At 39.8% G+C, this 22,356-nt stretch overlaps 1 protein-coding gene across 3 annotated transcripts; it reads right to left on the bottom strand.

Annotated features, from left to right (window-relative positions):
* Positions 1-506: 506 nt before the first annotated feature.
* On the bottom strand, positions 507-22,239 carry LOC105386984 (spastin). Of its 3 annotated transcripts, none has more exons than XM_048630338.1 (11): positions 21,613-22,239; positions 21,262-21,432; positions 20,810-20,974; positions 20,065-20,258; positions 16,731-16,934; positions 10,560-10,674; positions 9,734-9,876; positions 7,729-7,919; positions 5,552-5,751; positions 1,849-2,025; positions 507-1,453 (listed from the first exon to the last, which is right to left on the bottom strand). In XM_048630338.1, the coding sequence occupies exons 1-10, from the start codon at positions 22,073-22,075 to the stop codon at positions 1,862-1,864; spliced, it is 2,010 nt and encodes a 669-aa protein (XP_048486295.1). In that variant the 5' UTR covers positions 22,076-22,239; the 3' UTR covers positions 507-1,453; positions 1,849-1,861. The 3 variants fall into 3 exon arrangements, with proteins under 3 accessions (XP_048486295.1, XP_048486296.1, XP_048486297.1); XM_048630339.1 differs by having other exon boundaries at positions 16,731-16,922; XM_048630340.1 differs by lacking the exon at positions 20,810-20,974.
* Between the last annotated feature and the right edge of the window lie 117 nt (positions 22,240-22,356).

The following is a 22,356-nucleotide window of genomic DNA, read 5'->3' as shown; positions in this document are numbered from 1 at the left end:
CATAATGAAAGTTGCTTGGTATTTCAGTTAGAGTCACCTGCCTGAGGGAAGTTCACTGATAAAGTTCCACCCTGTATATGTTTAAAAAGTAGATTCCAATATATACCAGTGGCAGTGTTATTGGTTTTCTTGAAAAGAACAATGCTTTTTTAAACCACAAACCCCATCTCTATACAACACCTGAGTAAAAAAAAATTGAATTAGCGTCCCGCGCAAATTTGTAGTAGCGATAAATAAGTAGTAAATGAAAAAGTAGCGACGAATCAGTTGTAAATGCAAAAGTAGCGATCAGTTGTAAATGCAAAAGTAGCGATGAAAAAGTAGCGACGAATAAGTTGTAAATGCAAAAGTAGCGATGAATAAGTAGTAAATGCAAAAGTAGCGACGAATAAGTAGCGATACAAAAGTAGTGGTAAATGATTAGTAATACTCTAAAATGATAATCGAATAATCGAATGATTGTAATAATCGAATAATTAATGTAGTATCATTTATAATCGCGCATCGCTACAAAATAGCATTTATAGCTGATTCACAAAGTCAGGATAAAATTTATCTGTGTGCTTAAATGCTGTTACTGTGTCAAAACTTTAGGCATGTCGTCCTAATAGATGAATCACGAGTAAGCGAAACGACCGCCGATTCGCATAAGCACTACCATTTTAGTCGTCTATTAGGACAACCCTTTAAACTGATATGATTATTGTCCGACAGATAACCTCAACCTAGACAGTGTGGACTAACTTGTACTTCATTTCATAGATTAAAGTTTAAGCCTCTTTCAAATGGCGCCACTGAGCAAGCTCACTTGTGATTGGTGGATTCAGTAACAGCCGCCATTTTGGAATTGTGGGGTCGTATCGGTACGGTAGTGCAGTTATGGATTCACCATCCGTCTTCATAGACAACACAAACACTTTACACAGGTATCATGGCAAGTTTACGGTTTTATTTAGGTTCTGATGAGAATGTTTAGTTATTAATAACGATACCAGATCTTTTAAGATTCGATAAAAGACCACATAAGGCAATAATAAAATTAATTAGGGGACTTTTTGGGATCATATGGTATTTTAGTGCGAGAGGGACAAAATATATTGACTATGTTTGATATTTTGTCTCCTTTATATAATTACTTAAGTGAAAGGGAGATGTGAGATTCGCCGAAACGCGTTATTTAAATTCTATAATAGAATCAGATCGGGCATTGACTAGATCTGTTTTATAACCAGCCCGTTATAAAGAATTACAATGAAAGAGTATAGAAATATCGGTTCTGTATCATCATAAGACTGAGATATTTGTAAAATTTGAGCGAAGATTAAATGCATTTTGTTGAAAACATTCCCCACCCAACAGTACATACATATGTCATTCTTAATCTTACCCCTGGACCTCCATCTTGATACAATAGTTAGTTATAGACTAACCGGCTGATTGAATCCTGTGATACCTGCAATAAGGAAAATAAAATAAGTTTAGCAAATTTACAACCACTGTTCTACTTTGGTAAGTTAAATAACATAAACAAGATGTAGCTACAATTAGGGGTGCACCCACTTTTAACAGCGATGCCACATTACAAGTAGGCGCGAAAACTGAAGGGATACCCAACAGATTCAACGCTGAGAGATAAACAAACTAAACACATTCAATTTCGGCCGGCGGATACTTTAAATACTATACTCATCGAAGTAGTTTTTTTTTCTACTTCGATGCTACTTATGCCTATGTGCAGCAGTTGACTGCTATAGGCTGATGATGATGATCATGATGATGATGAAGTCTATCAAATCTTACAAGACTCATGCTATATTTTACAAAGTTATAATAAACCAGTGCCCCCACCTGTCAGCTCCCCTCACATGCCGAGCTCGCCATACTGCAGCGACCACTTCTCGTAGGCCACCAGGCTGTGCGGCGACACCGACGGCCGGATCCTCTTCAGCGAGTCCAGGAAGTCTTGCAACGTGATCGGACGCACCAGCGACGGGTCCAGGCTCTTCACTTCCTCGGGGTCCAGTTCTGTGGGTGAACGGGTTTGTTAGAAATGAGTCATGTATATCGCAAATACGTTACTCTCCGTATCGTATACGTGAAATTTGGGGAAGCGAAACGTAAATTAAAGGAAGAAAAGATGTTCTCTACTTGTGATATTTACAGCATCTTATTGGTATGTACCATAGTGTCATATTCATATCCAAGCGTTTAGCTCAGTACCTAATAGCGATAACGACTGTTCTGCTGCTGTTCTCTTGAAATGGCGGCCATCTATTGCTGCGGCTGCTACACGGGTTCGTTATCGACGTCAAAAAACGTTCCACTTATAGCGCCATAGTGTATAGTTAATATCGATTTAGTGTCGTTTATCTACGTCGATAACGAAACCGTGTAGCTGCAACTAGTCGCTTATAAGAAACCTAGAAAGCCGTTGCGCGGTTTTCAAAATACACAATTAGTCAAAGTTGTAGTAGTTATCTATTTACCAGCATCCTCTTACCTCTGATGGGTCCGAGCGCGGCATCACGACACAGAGCGGCGAGGTCGCTGCCCGAGTACCCCTCGGTACGCGCCGCCAGCTCCGCCACCTGTGCGTCGTCAACGGCAGACGACGCCGCGCCGCGCGACACCACACGGGTTAGTGGCGCCGCCATAGCGGTAGTGACTTCTACTGTCGTTCTTTAGAAATGTCGACCAAAATGGCGGCTATATATTGCTGCGGCGCTACACGGGTTCAGCGTTCCACTTATCACAGCGCCGTATTTATAGCGAATCGCGATATAGCGACACGTATCTACGTCGATAACGTACCCGTATAGCGGCAACTGGTCGCTAATAAGAAATCAAGCGGCATTACATCGCGCCGAAACGGCTTTCTTCTGCGCATTGGTCAAAATACATTATTTACGTATGTATTTCCCTGCTATATATTATTACAGTTACCTCTAATAGGCCCGAGCGCGGCATCACGACACAGCGCGGCGAGGTCGCTGCCCGAGTACCCCTCGGTACGCGCCGCCAGCTCCGCCACCTGTGCGTCGTCAACGGCAGACGACGCCGCACCGCGCGACACCACACGGGCTAGTGGCGCCGCCATAGCGGTAGTGACTTCTACTGTCGTTCTTTAGAAATGTCGACCAAAATGGCGGCCATCTATTGCTGTGGCCGCAGTAGTTAATAGTGACGCCATAGTGATCTTGACGTCTGCTCTCGTTCTCCAGAAATCAAAATGGCGGCCATCTATTGTTGCAGCCGCTATTCGTTATCGACATCGACAAACTCGCTTAAAGGAGCGTTTCACAATCACAGCGCCGTATTGATAGCGAATCGCGATATACAGACTTTTATCTATGTCGATAACGAACCCGTGTGGCAGCAACTGGTAGCTAATAAGAAACCAAGCGACATTACAGCGCGCACAAAAGGCGCTGCGCGGTTTTCTTCTGCGCGTTGGTCAAATACATTATATCTGCTTCCCAGCTGTATTTTTTTTTTTTTTTTTTTTAATTTTATTTAGTTTTTATTGAAAATCCAACAGCGTTACATTGTAAAAATTAATGCTAAGTACAAACAAAACAGTAAGGCTAATAATAGGATTCACAGTAAGATTACTATAGTACATTCTATATCGAGATCGGGACAGATCACAAAAAAGGCTTAAAAAACTTAGGTATATATAAGTAACATAACTATAATCTTATCAATTAGATAACTTAAATGTAACTAAATAGGTTTAACTAAATAGGTCCAACTAACTGCATAATGATGTGAGTATAGTACTTACGTAATTAAAGTTAAAATTAAAATCTTGTTTGTAAGGCAATAAAACCATCATTCATCAAGTAAAATTGATTAGCTTCTCAGAGTAGTGTTTGGGAAGAAGGATAGGGTAAGAAATAGGAATTAAGACCAATTATACTAATAAATATAAGTTGTATATATAAATTACTGTTATAAAAATATTAAATGGATAATACATAATTACAATACATACATAAGTACTTACGATAAGTAAAAATTTACTATCAAATACATACATATAAATATATAGATATAATTAATACATTAAATTAATTAATTAAATTAGAATTGGTAATGATAGGGGTAGGATAGATATTATCTGTTTGTGAGTATATCTATAATTTGTTTTTTAAAACACATTTTAGAACAGTTAAAAATATCAATATTTCCGAATCTCTTGTTGAAAGTCTGTGTTATTCGGTTGAGTACAGAATTAGCAGCATAATTAGTGGAGCAAGATGGAACGTGAAACAAAGGCGTATGACGGGTGCGACGGCCTGGTACTCGGTATCCCACGCTACCTACCAGCTCAGGACAGTCTAGTAATCCTCGCACGATGTCAAACAGCAAGCACATATCAAGCACTGTTCTGCGTTCTTCTAGCGTTAACAGTCCATGCAATCTGCACCCATCTATGTACGCGTCCACGGGTTTTCTAGCACGATAGTTCAGGTGGTTGATAAATATTTTTTGTATACGCTCCAGTTGTGTTTTGTATATAACATATTGGGGCGACCAAATATGACAGGCGTATTCTAATATGCTGCGAACATATGCATAATAAACTATCTTTATTGTGTGCGGATCATTAAAAAGTTGACAGGTACGTAAAACAAAACCTAAATTTTTGTATGCTTTGTTAGTGACTGTGTCTATATGTTTATCAAAAAGTAGTTTTTCGTCTAGTAAAACACCTAAATCTCGAATAACTCTTACCCGGTTGACATTTATGCCGTTCAAATGGTAATTGTAATAGATAGGGGATCTCTTGCGTGTAAAACTTATACATTCACATTTGTTCGCATTTACAGTAATATTGTTATTTTGGTAAAATTTACATAATCTGTTGAGATCAGCTTGAATTGCGGCACAGTTTTGTTCATTGGTTACCCTAAAAAATATTTTTTTGTCATCTGCGTAAAGAAGATGTTTGGAGAATTTAAAACAGTCAGTTATATCATACAGGTATGCGCAATAGAAAAGCGGGCCCAAATGAGATCCCTGTGGGACGCCTGTAGGGATAGAAACATAATCAGACCGATATCCTCCAATAACAACTGCCTGAGATCTATTGGTGAGGTAAGATTTGATCCAACGTAGAAGATCTCCGTGAATTCCGAGGTTATGTAGTTTTACGAGCAGGATGACATGATCCACACGATCGAAAGCCTTTTCAAAATCTGTGTAGATCACGTCAACCTGCCCGCCACCGTCCATAGCACCCATCACATAGTTCAGAAAAGTTGCCAAATTAGTAATAGTCGAGCGTCTGCGAAGGAACCCGTGTTGTTTATCTGAGATCCCCTTGCTTATAATAGGATATATGACATCATAAACAAGTTTTTCAAATAATTTACCCATGGTATTTAGTATTGAGATTCCCCTATAGTGCTCAACTTTGGTTTTCGACCCCTTTTTATGAACTGGTACAATTTGTGCAGTTTTCCACTTTTTTGGGAACGTCCCTTCACGTAAAGAGCGGTTAAAAATTAGAGTGATAGGGAAAGAAATCGACTTCGTATACAGTTACCTCTAATGGGTCCGAGCGCGGCATCGCGACACAGGGCGGCGAGGTCGCTGCCCGAGTACCCCTCGGTGCGCGCCGCCAGCTCCGCCACCTGAGCGTCGTCAACGGCAGAAGACGCCGCGCCGCGCGACAGCACACGGGTTAAGAGTGCCGCTCGGGTTTGCTCGTCGGGGAGTGAGACGTATACGCGTTTGGGGAAACGTCTGGAATGATAAAGGTCGATTATAATTTCTTTAGATAGATAAACATAACACATACAACAGATGAGATAGATACATAACAGTTAGTAAGAGGCGAAATGTGTGTGTTGAACCAAAAGGGAAAAGCAACTCAACGTTCTACATTGTTATTGGTACTCTAGGGGAGAAAGAAGTGAATTGTAACTCGAGGCGTGAAAGTCACTTATTGGGGTCCTTAGGCAGGAAATATTATATACTTAAAGGGTTTTCTAAACGTCCGAGGGACAATAGGGAACATGCAAGTGGTTCAAATAAAGATCAAATATTATTTATAATAAACTTTGTTGTTTCATAACTACGACTCCATCATTATTTTTGATTATAATTTATTTTTGAGCAAGTAAATGAAGTTGAAAAGTACAAAAAAACTTCGGTAAATTCTAACTTCCGAGAAACGTCACCCATTTTCTTAGGGCGGATGTGACGTCATAATTCTTTATATATCAATCTCAGAATAATAACTTCTTTGCGTTTGCGTATAGTTAAATAAATGTCAAGTGTAAACAAAGAAATGTTAATGTCACCGAGTATTTGTGATGCTCGTTGTGATCAGATACGATGGATCACATAAAAATTCTTCCAATACGAGTAGATCCTAGCCTCCTATAACCTCTCCACTTCTTGTTTGATATGCTTGTTTGTTTGCAAAGTTTAGGACTTTTTATATTTTTTGTTGGTAGTGTATGGGCTGCCACTAGTTGTTCTATTGTAATGAGGCGTAAACAGCCATTCGCTAGTCAACGAGCCACTTAAATATGCTCCATATTGCAACACAATAAAATTAAATTTGTATTGTAAGTATTATGACATGAACATGACACAAGTTGCTCTTTCTACTTTTAGGTTATAATGGCAGTCGTTAGTATATTTCAAAAGTTGTTATTTTTTTCTAAATTAAGTTATGGAAGAATTCTCGTAATCAGAAGAACTGGACACATTAAATATATTACGCAGTATGAACGAGTAAACTGTGGCCAGCTGCGGTAAAAGGACAGCAAAGACTATTGAAAAGTCGAGAGCCGTGTGCCCAAATATTAGGGAATATGCATATATTTTTATACTCTTATTCGATAGTTTAGATAAGGGGGTTTAGACCTTTGAGATATGCACAATGGTTCCATTCAAGAGAGCCAGGTGCAGGTTCTTACACCCCCACAGATAATAGAATAGAATGACCCACTAACCCTAGTCTCTCTTACTGAGAACCAAAGTTACAGTAAGTACTTACATACAATACAAATATTACTTTATATTCATATTGCCATAATAGCGTAATATTGTGTACAAAGGTCCTCTGGTTTGCGCGCTCCCATTTCAAAAGAGCTACTAGCAGCTATTTACGAGCTCCCATTACAAAACAGCCACTGGTCACACTTTATTACCATTACAAAACAGCCACTGATCACACTTTATACACTTCCTTTTTCGTTTGTTACCATGACAACATTGGTTTGTTGAAAATACAAAAGTACTCTGTGATTACTTGATTAGGTAAAAAATCTATGCCGACTGACGGGACTCATTATTCTGAGCCGTGAAATTAAACGATTATGACGTCACGACAGCCCGCCATCCTGACGGGAATTTCAAAGTGGTCGTGATGGTTGTAATTTTTTAACTTTCTTTAAAATACCTTAAATTACTTATTTTGGCGTTGAATTTTTTTTAACTATAATAAAGTGATGTAAAACTATCCAATAAAAGTATAAAAAAAAATTACGCATATTCCCTATTACATAAGTTACGTAGGTAAATAAATTACGATATCAAATAATATAAGAAAACAAAACAAAAAATGAATATCCGAAAAAAATATATGGAAAGGATTGCCAATTCGCAGACTGTTATGTTTTTATAGACGAAGAGCTCTAGAACTCTCACTAGATCTACTGTTAGAACTAGACAGTGGCGCCACCTACACCAACAACAATCAACCCTCACCTGAGAGCAGCCTCATCCAGCTCATGCGGCCTATTAGTCGCAGCCATCACCACCAGCCTATCCGCCCCGGCTGCCGGTAGACCGTCCAGTTCCACCAGGAACTCTGTCTTGAGCCGCCGCGACGCCTCGTGCTCGCCTGAAGAACGCTCGCAGAGTAGAGAGTCTACCTCGTCAACGAAGATTATGGAGGGCTGTGGGGGGAGTGCGCTGTTTGTTATAATGGAAATTGAAAAAAAAACGTGTCTTGGTCAGGATTTTAAACGGAGACTTTCAGCGTTAGAGGCAATGTTATGTAACTAAGGGTGTGGTTGTCCGCGAGGAGGTAGTAAAGAAAGAGTTTTAACGTGCTGTTTGTAAAAATCTATATTTCTCAGTCGAAATTTCTGAGTGGTTTATCTGACTAAGTTACCAAAATATTATTCTAGAACAATGTTTATAGTATTCTTTTTTAATAATCAGTGTACTGAAAAAAAGTATTACAGAACACACTCGTATTGAAAAAATTATGAGTGCGCTATTTGCCCATAAGAAAACAAGAAACCCTTTACTTCGAATTTGGCCAAGAACCCCTCACCTGAAATTCCCTAGCGACCTAGAACAGTGCTAGCACCATCTCTTCGTCACCCACGTACTTGCTGCTATATGGAGCAGAATGTTGAACTCTATGGCAACACAACGTAACCAGTGCGCTGTTTGCCGCTATGAAAATGAGCCAAGCGCATCGCGTTGCCTACGCAACGTGGTCAGTGCGCTATTTGTCGCTATGGAAATGAGCGAAGCGCATCTAAATCAACGCAACGCCGTCAGTGCGCTGTTTGCTTCTAAAAATGTGAACGAAGCGCGTCTACGGCTACGCCACGAGATTAGTGCGCTGTTTGCCGGTTTGAAAATGAGCGAAGTGGATCTATGCTTACGTAACGCGGTCAGTGCGCTGTTTGTCGGTATGAAAATGCCCACGGAACCCGATTAGTGCGCTGTTTTTCGCTATAAAAATGAGCTAAATGCATCTATGTCTACGCAACGGGGTCAGTGCGCTGTTTGTCAGAATAAAAATACGCGGAGCGGCAAATAACGAATGATAGGACGTCTTCTTGGCGTGGCGTTGTCAAATAGCTCTAGTGAAGCGCAATCGCGGATTTCCAGGATACGCGGATCGTATGATTGTAAGCTACAATTGATATGTTGGGTTTCATCTGGAAGGGTGCGCCGGACGTATGTAAGGATCAGTGGACACTATAGATTTCTGCAGCCGATATGTTTATGTATAACTCCAAGTGCCCGTGCTTGGGCCCCACCTGCAGCTCCCTCGCGGCCTGGAACAGCGCGCGCACCATCTTCTCGCCGTCACCCACGTACTTGCTGGTGAGCGGCGCCGCCGAGATGGAGAAGAACGTGGCCGAGCACTGCGCCGCCGCCGCCGCTACTGCGCTGTTTGACGGTGTGGAAATGAGTGGAGTGGATCCATGACTACGCAACGCGTTTTTAGTGCGCTATAAAAATGAGCGGAGCGGATCTATGGCTACGCAACGCGGTTAGTGCGCTGTTTATAGGTATGGATATGAGCGAAGCGCATCTATGGCTACGCAACACAGTCATAGCGCTGTTTACCGGTATGAAAATGAGCGAAGCACATCTATGATTATTTAACACGGTCATAGCGCTTTTTACCGGTATGAAAATGAACGCAGCGCGTCTATACCTACGCTACGCGGTTAGTGCGCTGTTTGCCGCTATGAAAATGACCGAAGCGCATTTATGCCTACGCAACGCTTTCAGTGCGCTGTTTGCCGCTATATAAATGAGTGAAGCGCATGTATGCCTAAGCATCGCGCTTAGTGCGCTATTTGCCGCTATAGAAACGAATGGAGCGGATAGGTCCTTATATTAGAGTGGCGGTAATTTCCTGGATGCGCGGTCCATATTATGTAAGGTTCTTTCGTATACGTCAGGTTTCTCCTCCCTGACATTATAACGTATAACTCCTCGCGCCCCCTGGCGGCCCCACCTGCAGCTCCCTCGCGGCCTGGAACAGCGCGCGCACCATCTTCTCGCCGTCGCCCACGTACTTGCTGGTGAGCGACGCCGCCGAGATGGAGAAGAACGTGGCCGAGCACTCCGCCGCCACGCAGCGCGCTAGCAGGGTCTTGCCTGGAGAGGGAATAGAGGGCATATTAGCGGCCTTAAAAGCAGGTCAGATCTAACTAGATGTCGAGTATATTTCAAACAGTTCAGGAATTATGTTTGATATTTGCTTATGATAACATTAATTCATCATTATCTTCAGCCTGTGATCTACTGCTCTACATAAACCTCTCCAAAAATGCGCCACAAGACTGCTGTGGACTCGTCCTGTAACTTCCACCTACTTATGTAAGGTTACGTTAGTAACAACACTCTTTTTATTATCAAAAAAAAAAAAAAAAAACACGCACTCACGCCTTGTACTAATGTACTCCCTTGCGGGGTAGGCAGAGGTGCATTGCTGCACCCACTTTTCGCCAGAGTGTTATGTTAGTCCCAATGAAATAGGGGGCGGGCCTATTGCCATTTTTCGGGCACATCCAAGACCCGAGAACAAATATCTGTGTTTAAACAAATATCTGCCCCAGCCGGGAATCGAACCCGGGACCATCGGCTCAGTAGTCAGGTCACTAACCACTACGCCATTCGGTCGTTTTTATTATCACTTGAATATTAAATGACGCTTTCTTCACCTCTACATTCGATCGATCTATTTTGGAGTTACGTGGGCCACGGAGAGTTACAAACATCGCCCTTGTAATCACTTACTTCATGAGCACCCAAAACAAGACACATATTTAACTACGTACCATTCCCCGGCGGTCCGAACAGCAGCAGGCCGCGGGCGGGCGCGCGCAGCCCCGTGAACAGCTCGGGCCGCAGCGCCGGCAGCACCACCATCTCCTGCAGGGCTTGTTTCGCCGCCTGGGGGGTGGTAGGTGGTGTTAGACTCGTGGCGAGATGTATAGGGTGTTGTAAAAGTGGTAGGTTTATGCCTAGTTTTACCATAGTCTGTTAGATCATTAGCACCCCTGTTACATTGTAATATAATCAATTATACATGATTTCCATATTAAATTCTTGACAGTTGTGTCAAAAGTCCACAACTAATCTCTTGTTATGATCTGACAGAGTATGGTGAAACTGGGGCTCAGAGTCTGATTTTTAATCTCAGATACTATACTGTCAGATTCTGAACGGTTCATCAACAGTCGATTGTCCCGCGTGTGATTAAAAAACAAAAGACTCACGGCAAGATATACCTACATGGGTGTTGTAAAAGTGGTAGGTTTAGTAAGCGGGTGGCGGGGTCATTCTGGCAACTTCTGTTCAACTACATTTATTCATGAAAAAAAATACTTCCATAGTTAAAACTCACGTGATAAACAAAAGTGGTTCAGAATTAACCTTTCGGTTTCAATTTTAACGACTCCTTATTCAGTAGACCTAATACAGGTCTTCATGGTTTGCACTAAATTAATAAGGGTCAATCAGGTCAGAGATCTGGGAGTTGTTCATGATGAAAAACTCCTATTTGATCATCACATTGATCAACTTATATCGAAGGCTAATAAATCAATGGGGTTCCTAATCAGAATATCTAAAAATTTCACCAAAATCAAAACTATAAAAATAATTTACTGTGCATACGTTCGAAGCATACTCGAGTATGCCTCACAAGTGTGGAATCCTAGGTATCATGAATATTTTGACAGGGTCGAAAAAATACAAAAAAGATTTTTACGATACTTGTCCTACAGGACCGGTATAGCTGATCCCAGCTATGATGATCGCTGCAAGCGTCATCACCTTCTTCCATTATCCAACCGCCGTAAAATTGCTGACATCATTTTCTTTTTAAAAATTATTCACGGATTAGTAGACAGCCCTGAGTTGCTTTCGTTAGTTAAATTTTTCACTCCAACCAAGCAAATTCGTCAGCCGTCTTTACTCTATGTTCCCCTTGTATCAAGTAACTACAGGCAGAACTCTTTCTTCTGGCGTGTACCTAATCTCATAAATAATATATTGCGTGACCACAGTGACATGGACATTTTTATTAGTAGCATAGCATCTATTTCCAATGAGCTGGTTTCTGACTACTTTGGTTCTCATAAACCTGGTTAGTTTAATTTAGTTTGATTTCTTTGTTTTTTGTTTTATAATTTAACTCCCTCTTTTTGTTATAAAGTTATGTGTATTTGCGATTAGATTAAGTCTAAGCTTTAGTTAACCCTCCCTATACTACCTAACTAATCTACCTAGAGGTGGAAACTTGTGAAACATAAGCTACCCTCAACAAAAGTTATGTTCTTCAAGCCGTACAGATTCCCAACCTATGAATTGTATTGTACACATAATCTACTCACAATCCGGCAATTATTTGTACTGAATTCAATATTAAGGAGACATCGTTCCACACCGTATAACCCAAAAATTAATCTTTTAAGAAGACAAGACACTGTCATACGAAATTACACTTCTGAAACAGTATTTGCCCGTCGACACTATAATATTTGCTCAGCCCTTTTATATAACAAGTTAAACAAAATCTTAAAAATCTATCCTATGACAATACACCACTGCAAACACACACTAATCTCGTTTCTTAAAACCTTGGACTATGACTCCACTGAATCTTTATTTGTAATAGTTGTCTGAGTGAGAAGATAGTAAATTTGATGATTTGTTAAGTATAGCATAGATATTATTTGTTTTTAACTTAAATATTTTGTGTTATATTGCACTTTTTTGTAATATTATTATATACCTAGCACTTTATATCATTAAAATAGTAATGTGATCCCGAGAGGAGGGACGGGGTCTCTGTAATACAGGTCTCGACTTAGCACAGGACCCCGGCGCTAAGTTTTCTTTGTAAAATGTTTTAATGAATAAAGATATTTATTTATATATTTATTAACTAACTTACATACCCTGTCATTGTTATCTACAAAACAAATTAGTTAAGTTTTCCTAATATAGTAAAATAAATAAATAAACTAAGTGTGAAAATCGAGTTTTAATTTTACTTCTAGTGGATATAATGCATGTTTGTGACTTATATGTTTTTATGAATAAATTTAATTCATTTTACACACAAAGTGGCGTCTAACCGAAGCTACCATGAAAATTTTGTCAGAAATGTGTATTTGAAAACAAACGTACAAAGAACATTGTTTTAAAACTAAAGACAGTGTCATTATACAAAATCTTTCTATTCATCAATGAATAAACGTCCAAAATTGAATTTATACAGTTCCCAATATATCCTCAACCAGCAAGCAGCTTTTGCAGTTTTTGTCTACTTTATTTTGTCTAACCATGGTAACTGAGACAAAGAAAGTCATGAATATATCATCTTGTAGGTAAAACACAAGAGTAAACTGCATTTTTCTTTCAGTGATAAATGTTTACCTATTGTGGGTCGTAACGCAACCTTCTGCGCTTGGCAGTACATGGCTGGCATTCGGCCAAACAATCCATTATGGTCGACAATTAATACTACACCACGCCTGTGACACGTTGCAGGGGCAAGACAATAGGTAAACGGCCATAGATTTATTGTAAATAAAGTGACTGCGGTGGAAATATCTGCTCTTGATTAAAGATAGTGGGATTGTATTATGGATATGACAAATTTATTATACACGGAGAAATAACTAAAAGAAATTAGAAGAATATGACTATATGGACCAGGTTTCACAACTGGTTCAAATCTTCATTTGCATGGAAAATATCGTTTATAAAGTCGTACTATTCTTGCCGTTTATACAACAAAGTAGACACTAAGATATATGGGTTAAGGTTCTACCTTTTTTGGCATAAGATTTATTTGCCTAGTCTCGTATTGCATAGTAACGTTTGGTCAAAGTCTCGTTACGCCGAAAATCGTATGGCATAAATCTCGTTTAGTAAAAAGTTATTTCGCATAACATTGTTTAGCCTAATAATGGTATGGCCAAATCTTGAATAGCCTAATAATGCTATGGCATAGGTTTATTAGGTTTATACAAAGTAATAATATTCGTTTGGCTTTAACTTTGACGGAGCGTCTCCCTACATAGCGCAAACTGGTGCCTTGTATTTAGGGTTTCTGATTTCTCGACCTGTTTTCGTTCTCGAGCTTCGAGAATTCTCGAGCCCAAATTCTCGAGTCTTCTCGAGTCTCGAGCCTTTCTAAGAAAACCTTTAGAAAAATGCCTAAATTTAAAAAAAAAACACTAAATCTCCTTTTTTTAACTTAATCACAAAGAAAATACTTTACGAATACTCATAATTAGCTGTCTAGCAAGCTACTAATTACTAGTAAAAAGTGGGCCAAAAGTACTCACAATCACCCTATTGGAAGTCGCTCTCATTGTGTGAAAATGGCCGCCAATTTCAAATCAGTTTAGATATTGGTGGACTAGACAGAATACAAGTTCATAAGCCGTGGAGTGATCCCTAGGAACGCGGAATAATTATTGTGTTTATTCAATTTTCGGGTCGCCTTTTTTTCGTTTTATCTAATAAAGATAGAAATATTAACTCACATTACTTTTATTTATGGTATTCAATAGGATTAGTTTTTAATGAACCATGCGTAACTCATGCTCGCGAATCAAGTGCCGGAAACGTCAGAAAACGCTCAGTCCATAGACAAGACGTGTCATAGACAACTTTCTTCTATTCTGTGTTATTCCTCGAGATAAGAGTGCGGCCACAAAGCTGTTGTGAATAATTCCTTCTAACATATCTGTCATTTTTATATGCAATATTGCCCGATTTAACCGTTTCAGACGGTTTTTCTGCGGTTTTTTGAAGTATTACGTTTATGTGAATAAACCCGTGTCTCTGGCAGCCCTTAAGGACAACATTTGACACGAGTGCGAGAATCTCTCGACCGAAATTTTCGCTGAAGTGATGAGAAATGCCATAAAACGAACCCGTATAGCAATCAATTGTGACGGCGCCCATTTGGCCGGTATCATTTTCTCGACTTTACCAATAAAATTGTAAAGGTTCAAATAAACATAGGTAATAACAAAACAGAATCGAAGTTTTTCTATTAGAAAAAAAATGAGAGCCTAACATCGGATGACTTCTTTTGGTCCACATGAACTAAGAAACAGTACGTGTTCAGTTATCAAACAACTGTCATGTAATTACATAGATGTCACTATCCCGCAAACTACATCGCGGTATTAAGTTATCTTTCATGTTAATGACCTTTTGTAATATACCAATAAACCATGCTTCTACTACCAGCGATCCTAACATAAGGCTACCAAGCCTTTTCATGGTCCTTCGAGCCGGATCCAGGTGGATGTGGTCACTGACCACACCACCCTAGTAGTAGCCACTTTTTGATCAGGCGCTAGAAATCAGAGACGCATCGTCTCTGAAGGCGTCAACCGGGCGATCCGAGGATCGTTCCGGTAGGGATGGCTGCATCAGCAGTCGAGCTCCGGTGTGCCCAGTGCTAGCAGTGGCGCCGCGAGCTGCGCCACCGCCCTATCACTTAGCGGCACCAGGACATCACATCAAGGCGCGCTTCGGGTGAACTTAACCGGAGTCAGGGGCCCCAGCAGCAGCGGTCCAGTGCACCCGGTGACAGGATGCCAGCGGTGACACTCACGAGCGGGGTGTCATCGTGCCTATCGCCTGCCACTTCAGCGGTGCCAGTGACAGTCCAGTGCACCCGGTGACCGGATGCCAGCGGTGTCACTCACGAGCGGAGCGTCATCGTGCCTATCGCCGGCCACTTCAGCGGTGCCAGTGACAAGCAGACATCAGCAGCGGTCCAGTGCACCCGGTGACAGGATGCCAGCGGCGACACTCACGAGCGGAGCGTCGTCGTGCCTATCGCCTGCCACTTCAGCGGTGCCAGTGACAACAGCAACAGCGAAGACGGAAGATCCCATACGTTTTCAGTACGTAACTATTACTACGTTATCTTTTAATCATTTCTATCAGTACAGCACTAGCTTAAATGGAGATGAAACATAATAAATCATAATAGGTACACGCGCATGGTATGCGTGTGTGTTGTTAAGCGGCGCAGGAAAATTCGAATTGAATATTCTTAATTTTTATCTCAAGGCTCGAGAAATTCTCGAGTCTTCAGATTTTTTTCTCGTCTCGAATCAAGCCGAATTTCTCGAATCTTCTCGAGCTCGAGAATTCTCGAGCAGAAACCCTACTTGTATTGTTTCCGCTGTTTGGAAAACGCTCCGCTTTGGTTTTTATGAACATGTGCACCTAACACGCTCCTCCTCGCTTTGCTCGTCGTCGCACCTATTTTTAGGTTTCGATCTCATGGGGTTTGTAATAATTATATTGGTCGTTAACTTTCGATTTTTGATCATACAATATCGTGATTTTCGGGATGTAGGAGAAAAATACCACAATTTGTACATTTACTACATACTTAATATATTATTTATTAAGATAACATTACGAGAAACAAGATTATACATAGGTATAGACGAACATAAATTTGAGCAAACGAAACTTAGGTGTTTAAAGATTGTGCCTAAAGAGTTTTAGACGAAACGAGCCTTATGCCACATAAGTCTTGGCAAAGTGATGGTTCGGCCAAAAAAGTTTAGACCATACGAGTTATGCGAAATGAGTTTTGGTCAATAAAGATTATGCGAGATGAGCGGAACCCATGGGTTAAACGTGGCAGTATAATTTTCCTGTTATCACTCTCATTTTCAACTTGAGCCTAATCCGACATCGAATTAAACAATTAATAAGAAACAACTTCTTATCCAGCACATTTAAAGCCATAATGATGTCGTTTCTGAAGGCGGAAATTCGAATTTTAGGGCTCTATCAAAAACTTCATTTCTTTAATTAAAATTCGACTATATGAGTGTTCCCGTAAATGTACTTTTTAGCAAAATGTATAGTTTAACAGCGTTAAAATTATAATTTTTGCCTTCAGAATAGCTACTGTCAGCATTAAAATTAGAACCATCACAAAGACTCACCTCCTGCCCAGTGATATCATCCCAGTGCACCTTCGGCCCGCCCTCCACGATCTCATCCAGTATCAGCTGCACAAGCTTCGGGTCCACCATGCGGCCGCTCATGAGCGCCTGCGGAGTCCGCGACCGAGTGGGCGTCCCACGCTGGGAGCCGCCGCCGACGGCGCGCCGAACTGGTGAGCCGTTGTTGGGCACCTGGTACACAGACTGGGTCGGTGATGTAGAGTTAGTTGGGGTGATTGATGAGTGAACACGTGGTGGACATGAGGGAGATATGCAAAGTCAATTTTTCAAACAGGATCGATATGACTTAAAGTGATGTGCCATCAAAATTTGCCTTCTTTGATGTGTGTCGAAAGTGACCTATGGCAATGGTATTACTTATTAGGCTACATTACGGGTTGAAGCCCAGTCGGGGGAAATAGGTGTATAAATGAAATATTAGTATGTATAAATTCAGACGGTGTATAGGAGCAAAAGCCGTTCTTGCATGAAATTATCCTTTTTATTTCAGTCTCGAATAAAAACAGAGATCGAATGGTTACGATGAGTCCTAAACAGTACAATTTATTGCTTAGGCTTATAAAAGACCGACAGTCATCTAACAAACAAGGTAGTCTATTACCAATCGATCCAGACATATATTTATAGACACGCCATTCGTCTGAAGTAGTCTGAACCTAATACGTCATCTACGTACCTAGTCACTCTAGTTTGCATAAATAGTTGTAGGTAATATAGTTTATACGGACCACAATGTAATTACGTCACCGGTTAATGAACAGTTTATAAATAAACAAAGAAGGAAGCAGATGTTGTAACTACAGTAAACCGAGACGTGCCTGTTGTACGCCGGTAAAAATATGGCAGACATGGTGCGCAATGTTCAGGGTGATTTCGAAAATATTTCTAAGTGGGCTCACGACAATGGAATAATTTTAAACTTAGGTAAAACTAAATGCATGCGTATTTATTCACCCCACAATAAACAGGCTAAAAACACTTGTAATTCGGAAATTAAAATTTTAGGCCATAGCTACGAGTGCTTTTCACAATAATAAAATAGCATGTAAATGTAATAAACTGGAATTGGTAAATAGCTTCAAATATTTAGGACTGTTGATTGATCAGAATTTTAATTGGAAATTACATGTTAATGAGGTTTGCAATAGACTCAGGTCTATCTTAGGAAAATTTTACTATTTGAACAGAATTCTGAACAAACGCACCCTGTATGTTGTGTATTATGCACTGGCAGATTCATTAATGAGCTATGGGCTGGGCTGCTATGGACTGACATTTAAAACATATTTGGACCAAATCAAACAAGTTCAATTAAGGCTAATAAAATACCTAATAGACAAAAAAACCAAAGACAAATGTAAAAGTGACTATTATCAATTATTTAATATTTGTAAAATCTTACCTGTTCACAATAAAGTTAAATATCTGCTCGCCTTAGAATCATATTATAGTAAGGATTATAAAGTACCACTATCACACAGTCACTTCACTAGGTCGAGAGCTAAAGGTAAACTGTCACAGCCATCATCTATAAATTATTATGGTGAGAGAACTAGAGAATACTTAATTCCTAAAATATGCAATAAATACCCTATTTTACTCAGTGAAAATAAACTATGTCTAGGCACAATTAAAAAACACCTCAAATCTCTCCTAATTTAGGTAATGTACAATTAAGTAATTATTTCTGTAAGTAGCTAAGTTAGTTTGTTTTTTGTAAGCAGTATGATTGAGGATGCGTATTGCGTGGTGCTATAGCATTACCGGTACGACATCTGCAGACATAATAATGTAATGTAGTTTCTTGCTTATGTTGTAGTAGCTAGTTAGTAGTACACTTGCATGCATATATTATAGGTTTATATAATTTAATGATAAGAGCGTACCGCCAACAAACTGTTACCAGTTTGGCGAAACAAATTGTTAAAAATAGTCGTAAGTTTTTGATGAATAAAATAAAAAAAAAAAAAAAAAAGACAACAGGGACGAATAGTTCGGTTTTACTAATAGGTTTGTCTGAACGTGTATTCCATTTCCTACGTTACGACTGACGCTTCCGGAGCCTACATTTTTCGTTCGGATTACAACGATCAACCAATAAGCACGGGTCCGGATTAGCAAGGCCCTATTGGCTTTAGTCGTATTTGCGTGTTCATGTATCTCTTACTTTTATGCCAAATTTTGCGTGTCAGCCGCTCTTCGAAACTTTTATGAATTAGATAAACCCGATAGCATGCATTGAGCCCACCTTTAGTACCAACAAAAAACATATGATTGGTACCAGGGGGCTACATAGCAGTATTACTCGTACCTATAGCTTCAATTATACAAAGGGTCAGGTTAAGAATAAAAGAGAAAGGCTTGGCGCCATTCAACCTGATCGCAATACATTGAAAGGCGGTCGCGCGAGACACCAGAAACTATCGCTTCATTGGGCCGACGCGACGCCCGTCCCATTTTTGATTATGGTTTATAGGAATGATCAAATTATAAGAGCTTTAAGTGGGATGGGAACGTATGAAATATAGGTTCCAGTAGTATAAATATCTAGGACATTCAGCGATTGATTAACAGTAGTACACAATAAGAAAAGCTCAAGTTTATTGAAATTATTTTGAAAACCTAAGAGTTTTTTTAATAACTCTAGATGAACAAATACCGTTTTTCGGGCTCGGAAAATAACATGTCCATAAATTATGCTGGATTTTCCTCTATCAACACCCTCAAAAACTACATACCAGCCAGTCAGTCATAAAAGTGCTCGCCTGCCAGCCAGGCCGTCGGTGCAATTCAATTACTTAGAACCTGCACCCTCCATTCATTTTATGCAAAACCTAACATTACTAGATTTTATCATGAGCTACTAAAAGCTATTTATGTGAACTGGGTGGGTTCTGTCATAATAAGTTCATAATCGGTGTAGGTTTTCTGTTTTTATGAAACAGTGATTCACTTTAATTCGAGTAGCTTTTCTTATGAGTCACTTTAATAGAATTTTCGGCGAGCGTAGTAAATGTATGCTCAAATAAGTACAAAGAACTTTTCACCCCGTCTAGCCGAGGTCAGAAGAGTCAAGCTATGTCGAGTTAAATGCAATGGCCATTGCTGAAAAACATAAAGAATCGAAGTATCTAATAACGACTTCACATACATCCATAATAAGTTCACAACTGAAATCCCCAAAGGGGTAACAGCTATAACTTGAACTGCGCTTTTCACTGTACATTGCATGTTTCTCACTTACCAAAACACGTATAGATACTTAAACATAGTTATGTATGCAACTTTAATTACTGAGTATCAAAAAACTTACAGAAAGCTGTCGCTTGACGGCGGGCGGCGTAGAAGCAGGCTTCACGGGGTATCTGCTGTAGTTCCCATTAGTAGAGCTATTGGGTTGGGATGAGGACCTGCCCATGGACCGGGGCAGGGTCTGGCTCTTCAGCAGCGGACCTCCGGAGCCGCCCGGCACACGCCGCCCCGCTGTTGTCAACTTCTTGCCTGCAACTGTTCCGGTGGATTAGGTGTAGGTTGTTTTTGTTTAAGTTGGATGAAACATCAGCAGATTAACCCAATTATAGTATAGACCTCAACTTAGCTGGGAGACAGGTTTTCTAAATCGGTTTTATTCAGGTTTTATTTAGTTTTGTGATAAAAAAATTCTGCTGAGTCAGTACAGATTTTGGTTAGGGTGATTCCACACAAATCTTGTGTAGGTTTCTATAATGTACGAGATGCAATGACTGTGTTTGGTTAAAATGATTATCAGAATAAATACAGAATATAAAAATATAAATAAATATTCACTCAAAGTGCAATTGCAACCAATAGAATTAGCAGCAAAAAATATTATAGCACACTGAATCCACATGCCAATAATTCTATGAAATCATACCATGAGTTCTATATTTGATCCAATTTGAAACTTTTTGTTAGTACTTATGCAAAATGGAATATTATTTCATTAGATGGATTTATGCCAAAACATTTTGTTATATTTTGCTGTTGGTTATGGCACTCATGAGAAACAAAGCTAAGCAGTAACCGTAGCGGTCTACCTTCAGATGTGGACTTTGCTTGCCCGCTGACACCCTCAGTGTGAGTTATTAGAAAAGTCTTGGCTTTTTCTAACGGTCTTCGTTTTAAAGTAGACTCTGCAGATTTTATTTCATTTCTTTCTGGCTCACTCTCTACCCCCAAGTTACTGAGGGCGACTAGGTTGGCTACATTGGGAACAATACAGGAAAAGCTTTAAACATAATCACTACATAATATTTGAAAAGATAACATTTTAAAAATTTAAATCGGATTCTGGAAAAGCTTTACATGCAAGACATAACAGCCACAAAATAAAAAAGTTTTGGAATATTTTTTACACTAAGAACCTTTTAGAAAATTTGCTCATTCTAAAATAATCAATTAAAGCTTTCAGACCTATATACAACACTTTACAACAATAATATAAGACGTAACATTATTGAAGTTGTCTGTAATAATGTAATCTACTAACCAAGGAAGTGTAGTCTGTCCTTAGCCATCCCGAGGTTGGTCTTCATTTTGTCATGCAGCCTCTGGGCCCGCTGCCACGCGTCTCCACGGCCGCCCCAGCAGTCCACCGCGATGCCCCTCTCCAACTCATAAATTCCTTTTTTGTACAACTCTATTGCAAGTTCCTTTTGTCCTACAGTTGGCAAAGTAAAGTTTTTGTAAGATAGTTTTTGGGTAAAGAATGAGAAGCCAAACAAATACTTACTCTATACTATGAGTCACAATATTGATTATTTGTTTTTACAGGTTTTATGAATGAAACATTGTTTGAATGAATAAAACATAGATGTGAAATTAGTAATAAGTTGCTTACCTTCATTCTCCTCATCAATCTTCAAAGCCTTGGATATGTATTCAAAAGCTTTTCGATGGTGGTGCTTCTGTTTAGCCAGTAAGGGGTCCCCCGGCCCCACATTGTGGTGATGATGACTCATCTCTTCACCTTGGATCACCTCTGTGGACACTATCCCGTCTTTTACGATCACTTCTAGGTTACACTCTCCATTCTTCTGGGATTTGTGCATCAACCGATGAGTGGCTGAGTATAAATATTTGAAAATGATAAATACTTGATAGAGAAGAGATCTCAGGACGTTGAACAGAATGATGATGGGGAAAGAGACCACGTAGAGGTTCCTCTTGTGAACAGAAGGTTGCGCGTCATTTCGCAACGCTGACCCCTTCGCTAGGTCTGCATCGGTCTTCTTTGATTTTCGGTTTGGGGACCTTGTGGTTTTTCGCGATAATCTACCATTGGAATCGTCACCCGAAACCATCAAGACCACTAATATAAACTTATTTAACCACAACTTCCATTAATTTCTATTGAACAAAGAAAAGTAGGCTTATTTTTCTATTCTAAAAACAGAAACAGAAAGATATCATGCGCGTATTGACATTTTTTGACGTTTTTATTTTTCAGAAAACGGAGGCGGAATGAGCAAGGCATGAGCAGTGGGGGAGCCGCGCCGGGGGACGGGGAGGGCTGAAAAGGTTTTTGTATCCATTTGAATTTTTTTGCATTTTTATAGCAATATTTATTTTATATCAATATTAG

This window comes from Plutella xylostella, chromosome 25, assembly GCF_932276165.1.
Source record: "Plutella xylostella chromosome 25, ilPluXylo3.1, whole genome shotgun sequence".
Lineage (NCBI taxonomy): Eukaryota > Metazoa > Arthropoda > Insecta > Lepidoptera > Plutellidae > Plutella > Plutella xylostella.
The sequence above is the reverse complement of the archived record's forward strand: the minus strand, read 5'-3'. Positions and strand labels throughout refer to the sequence as shown.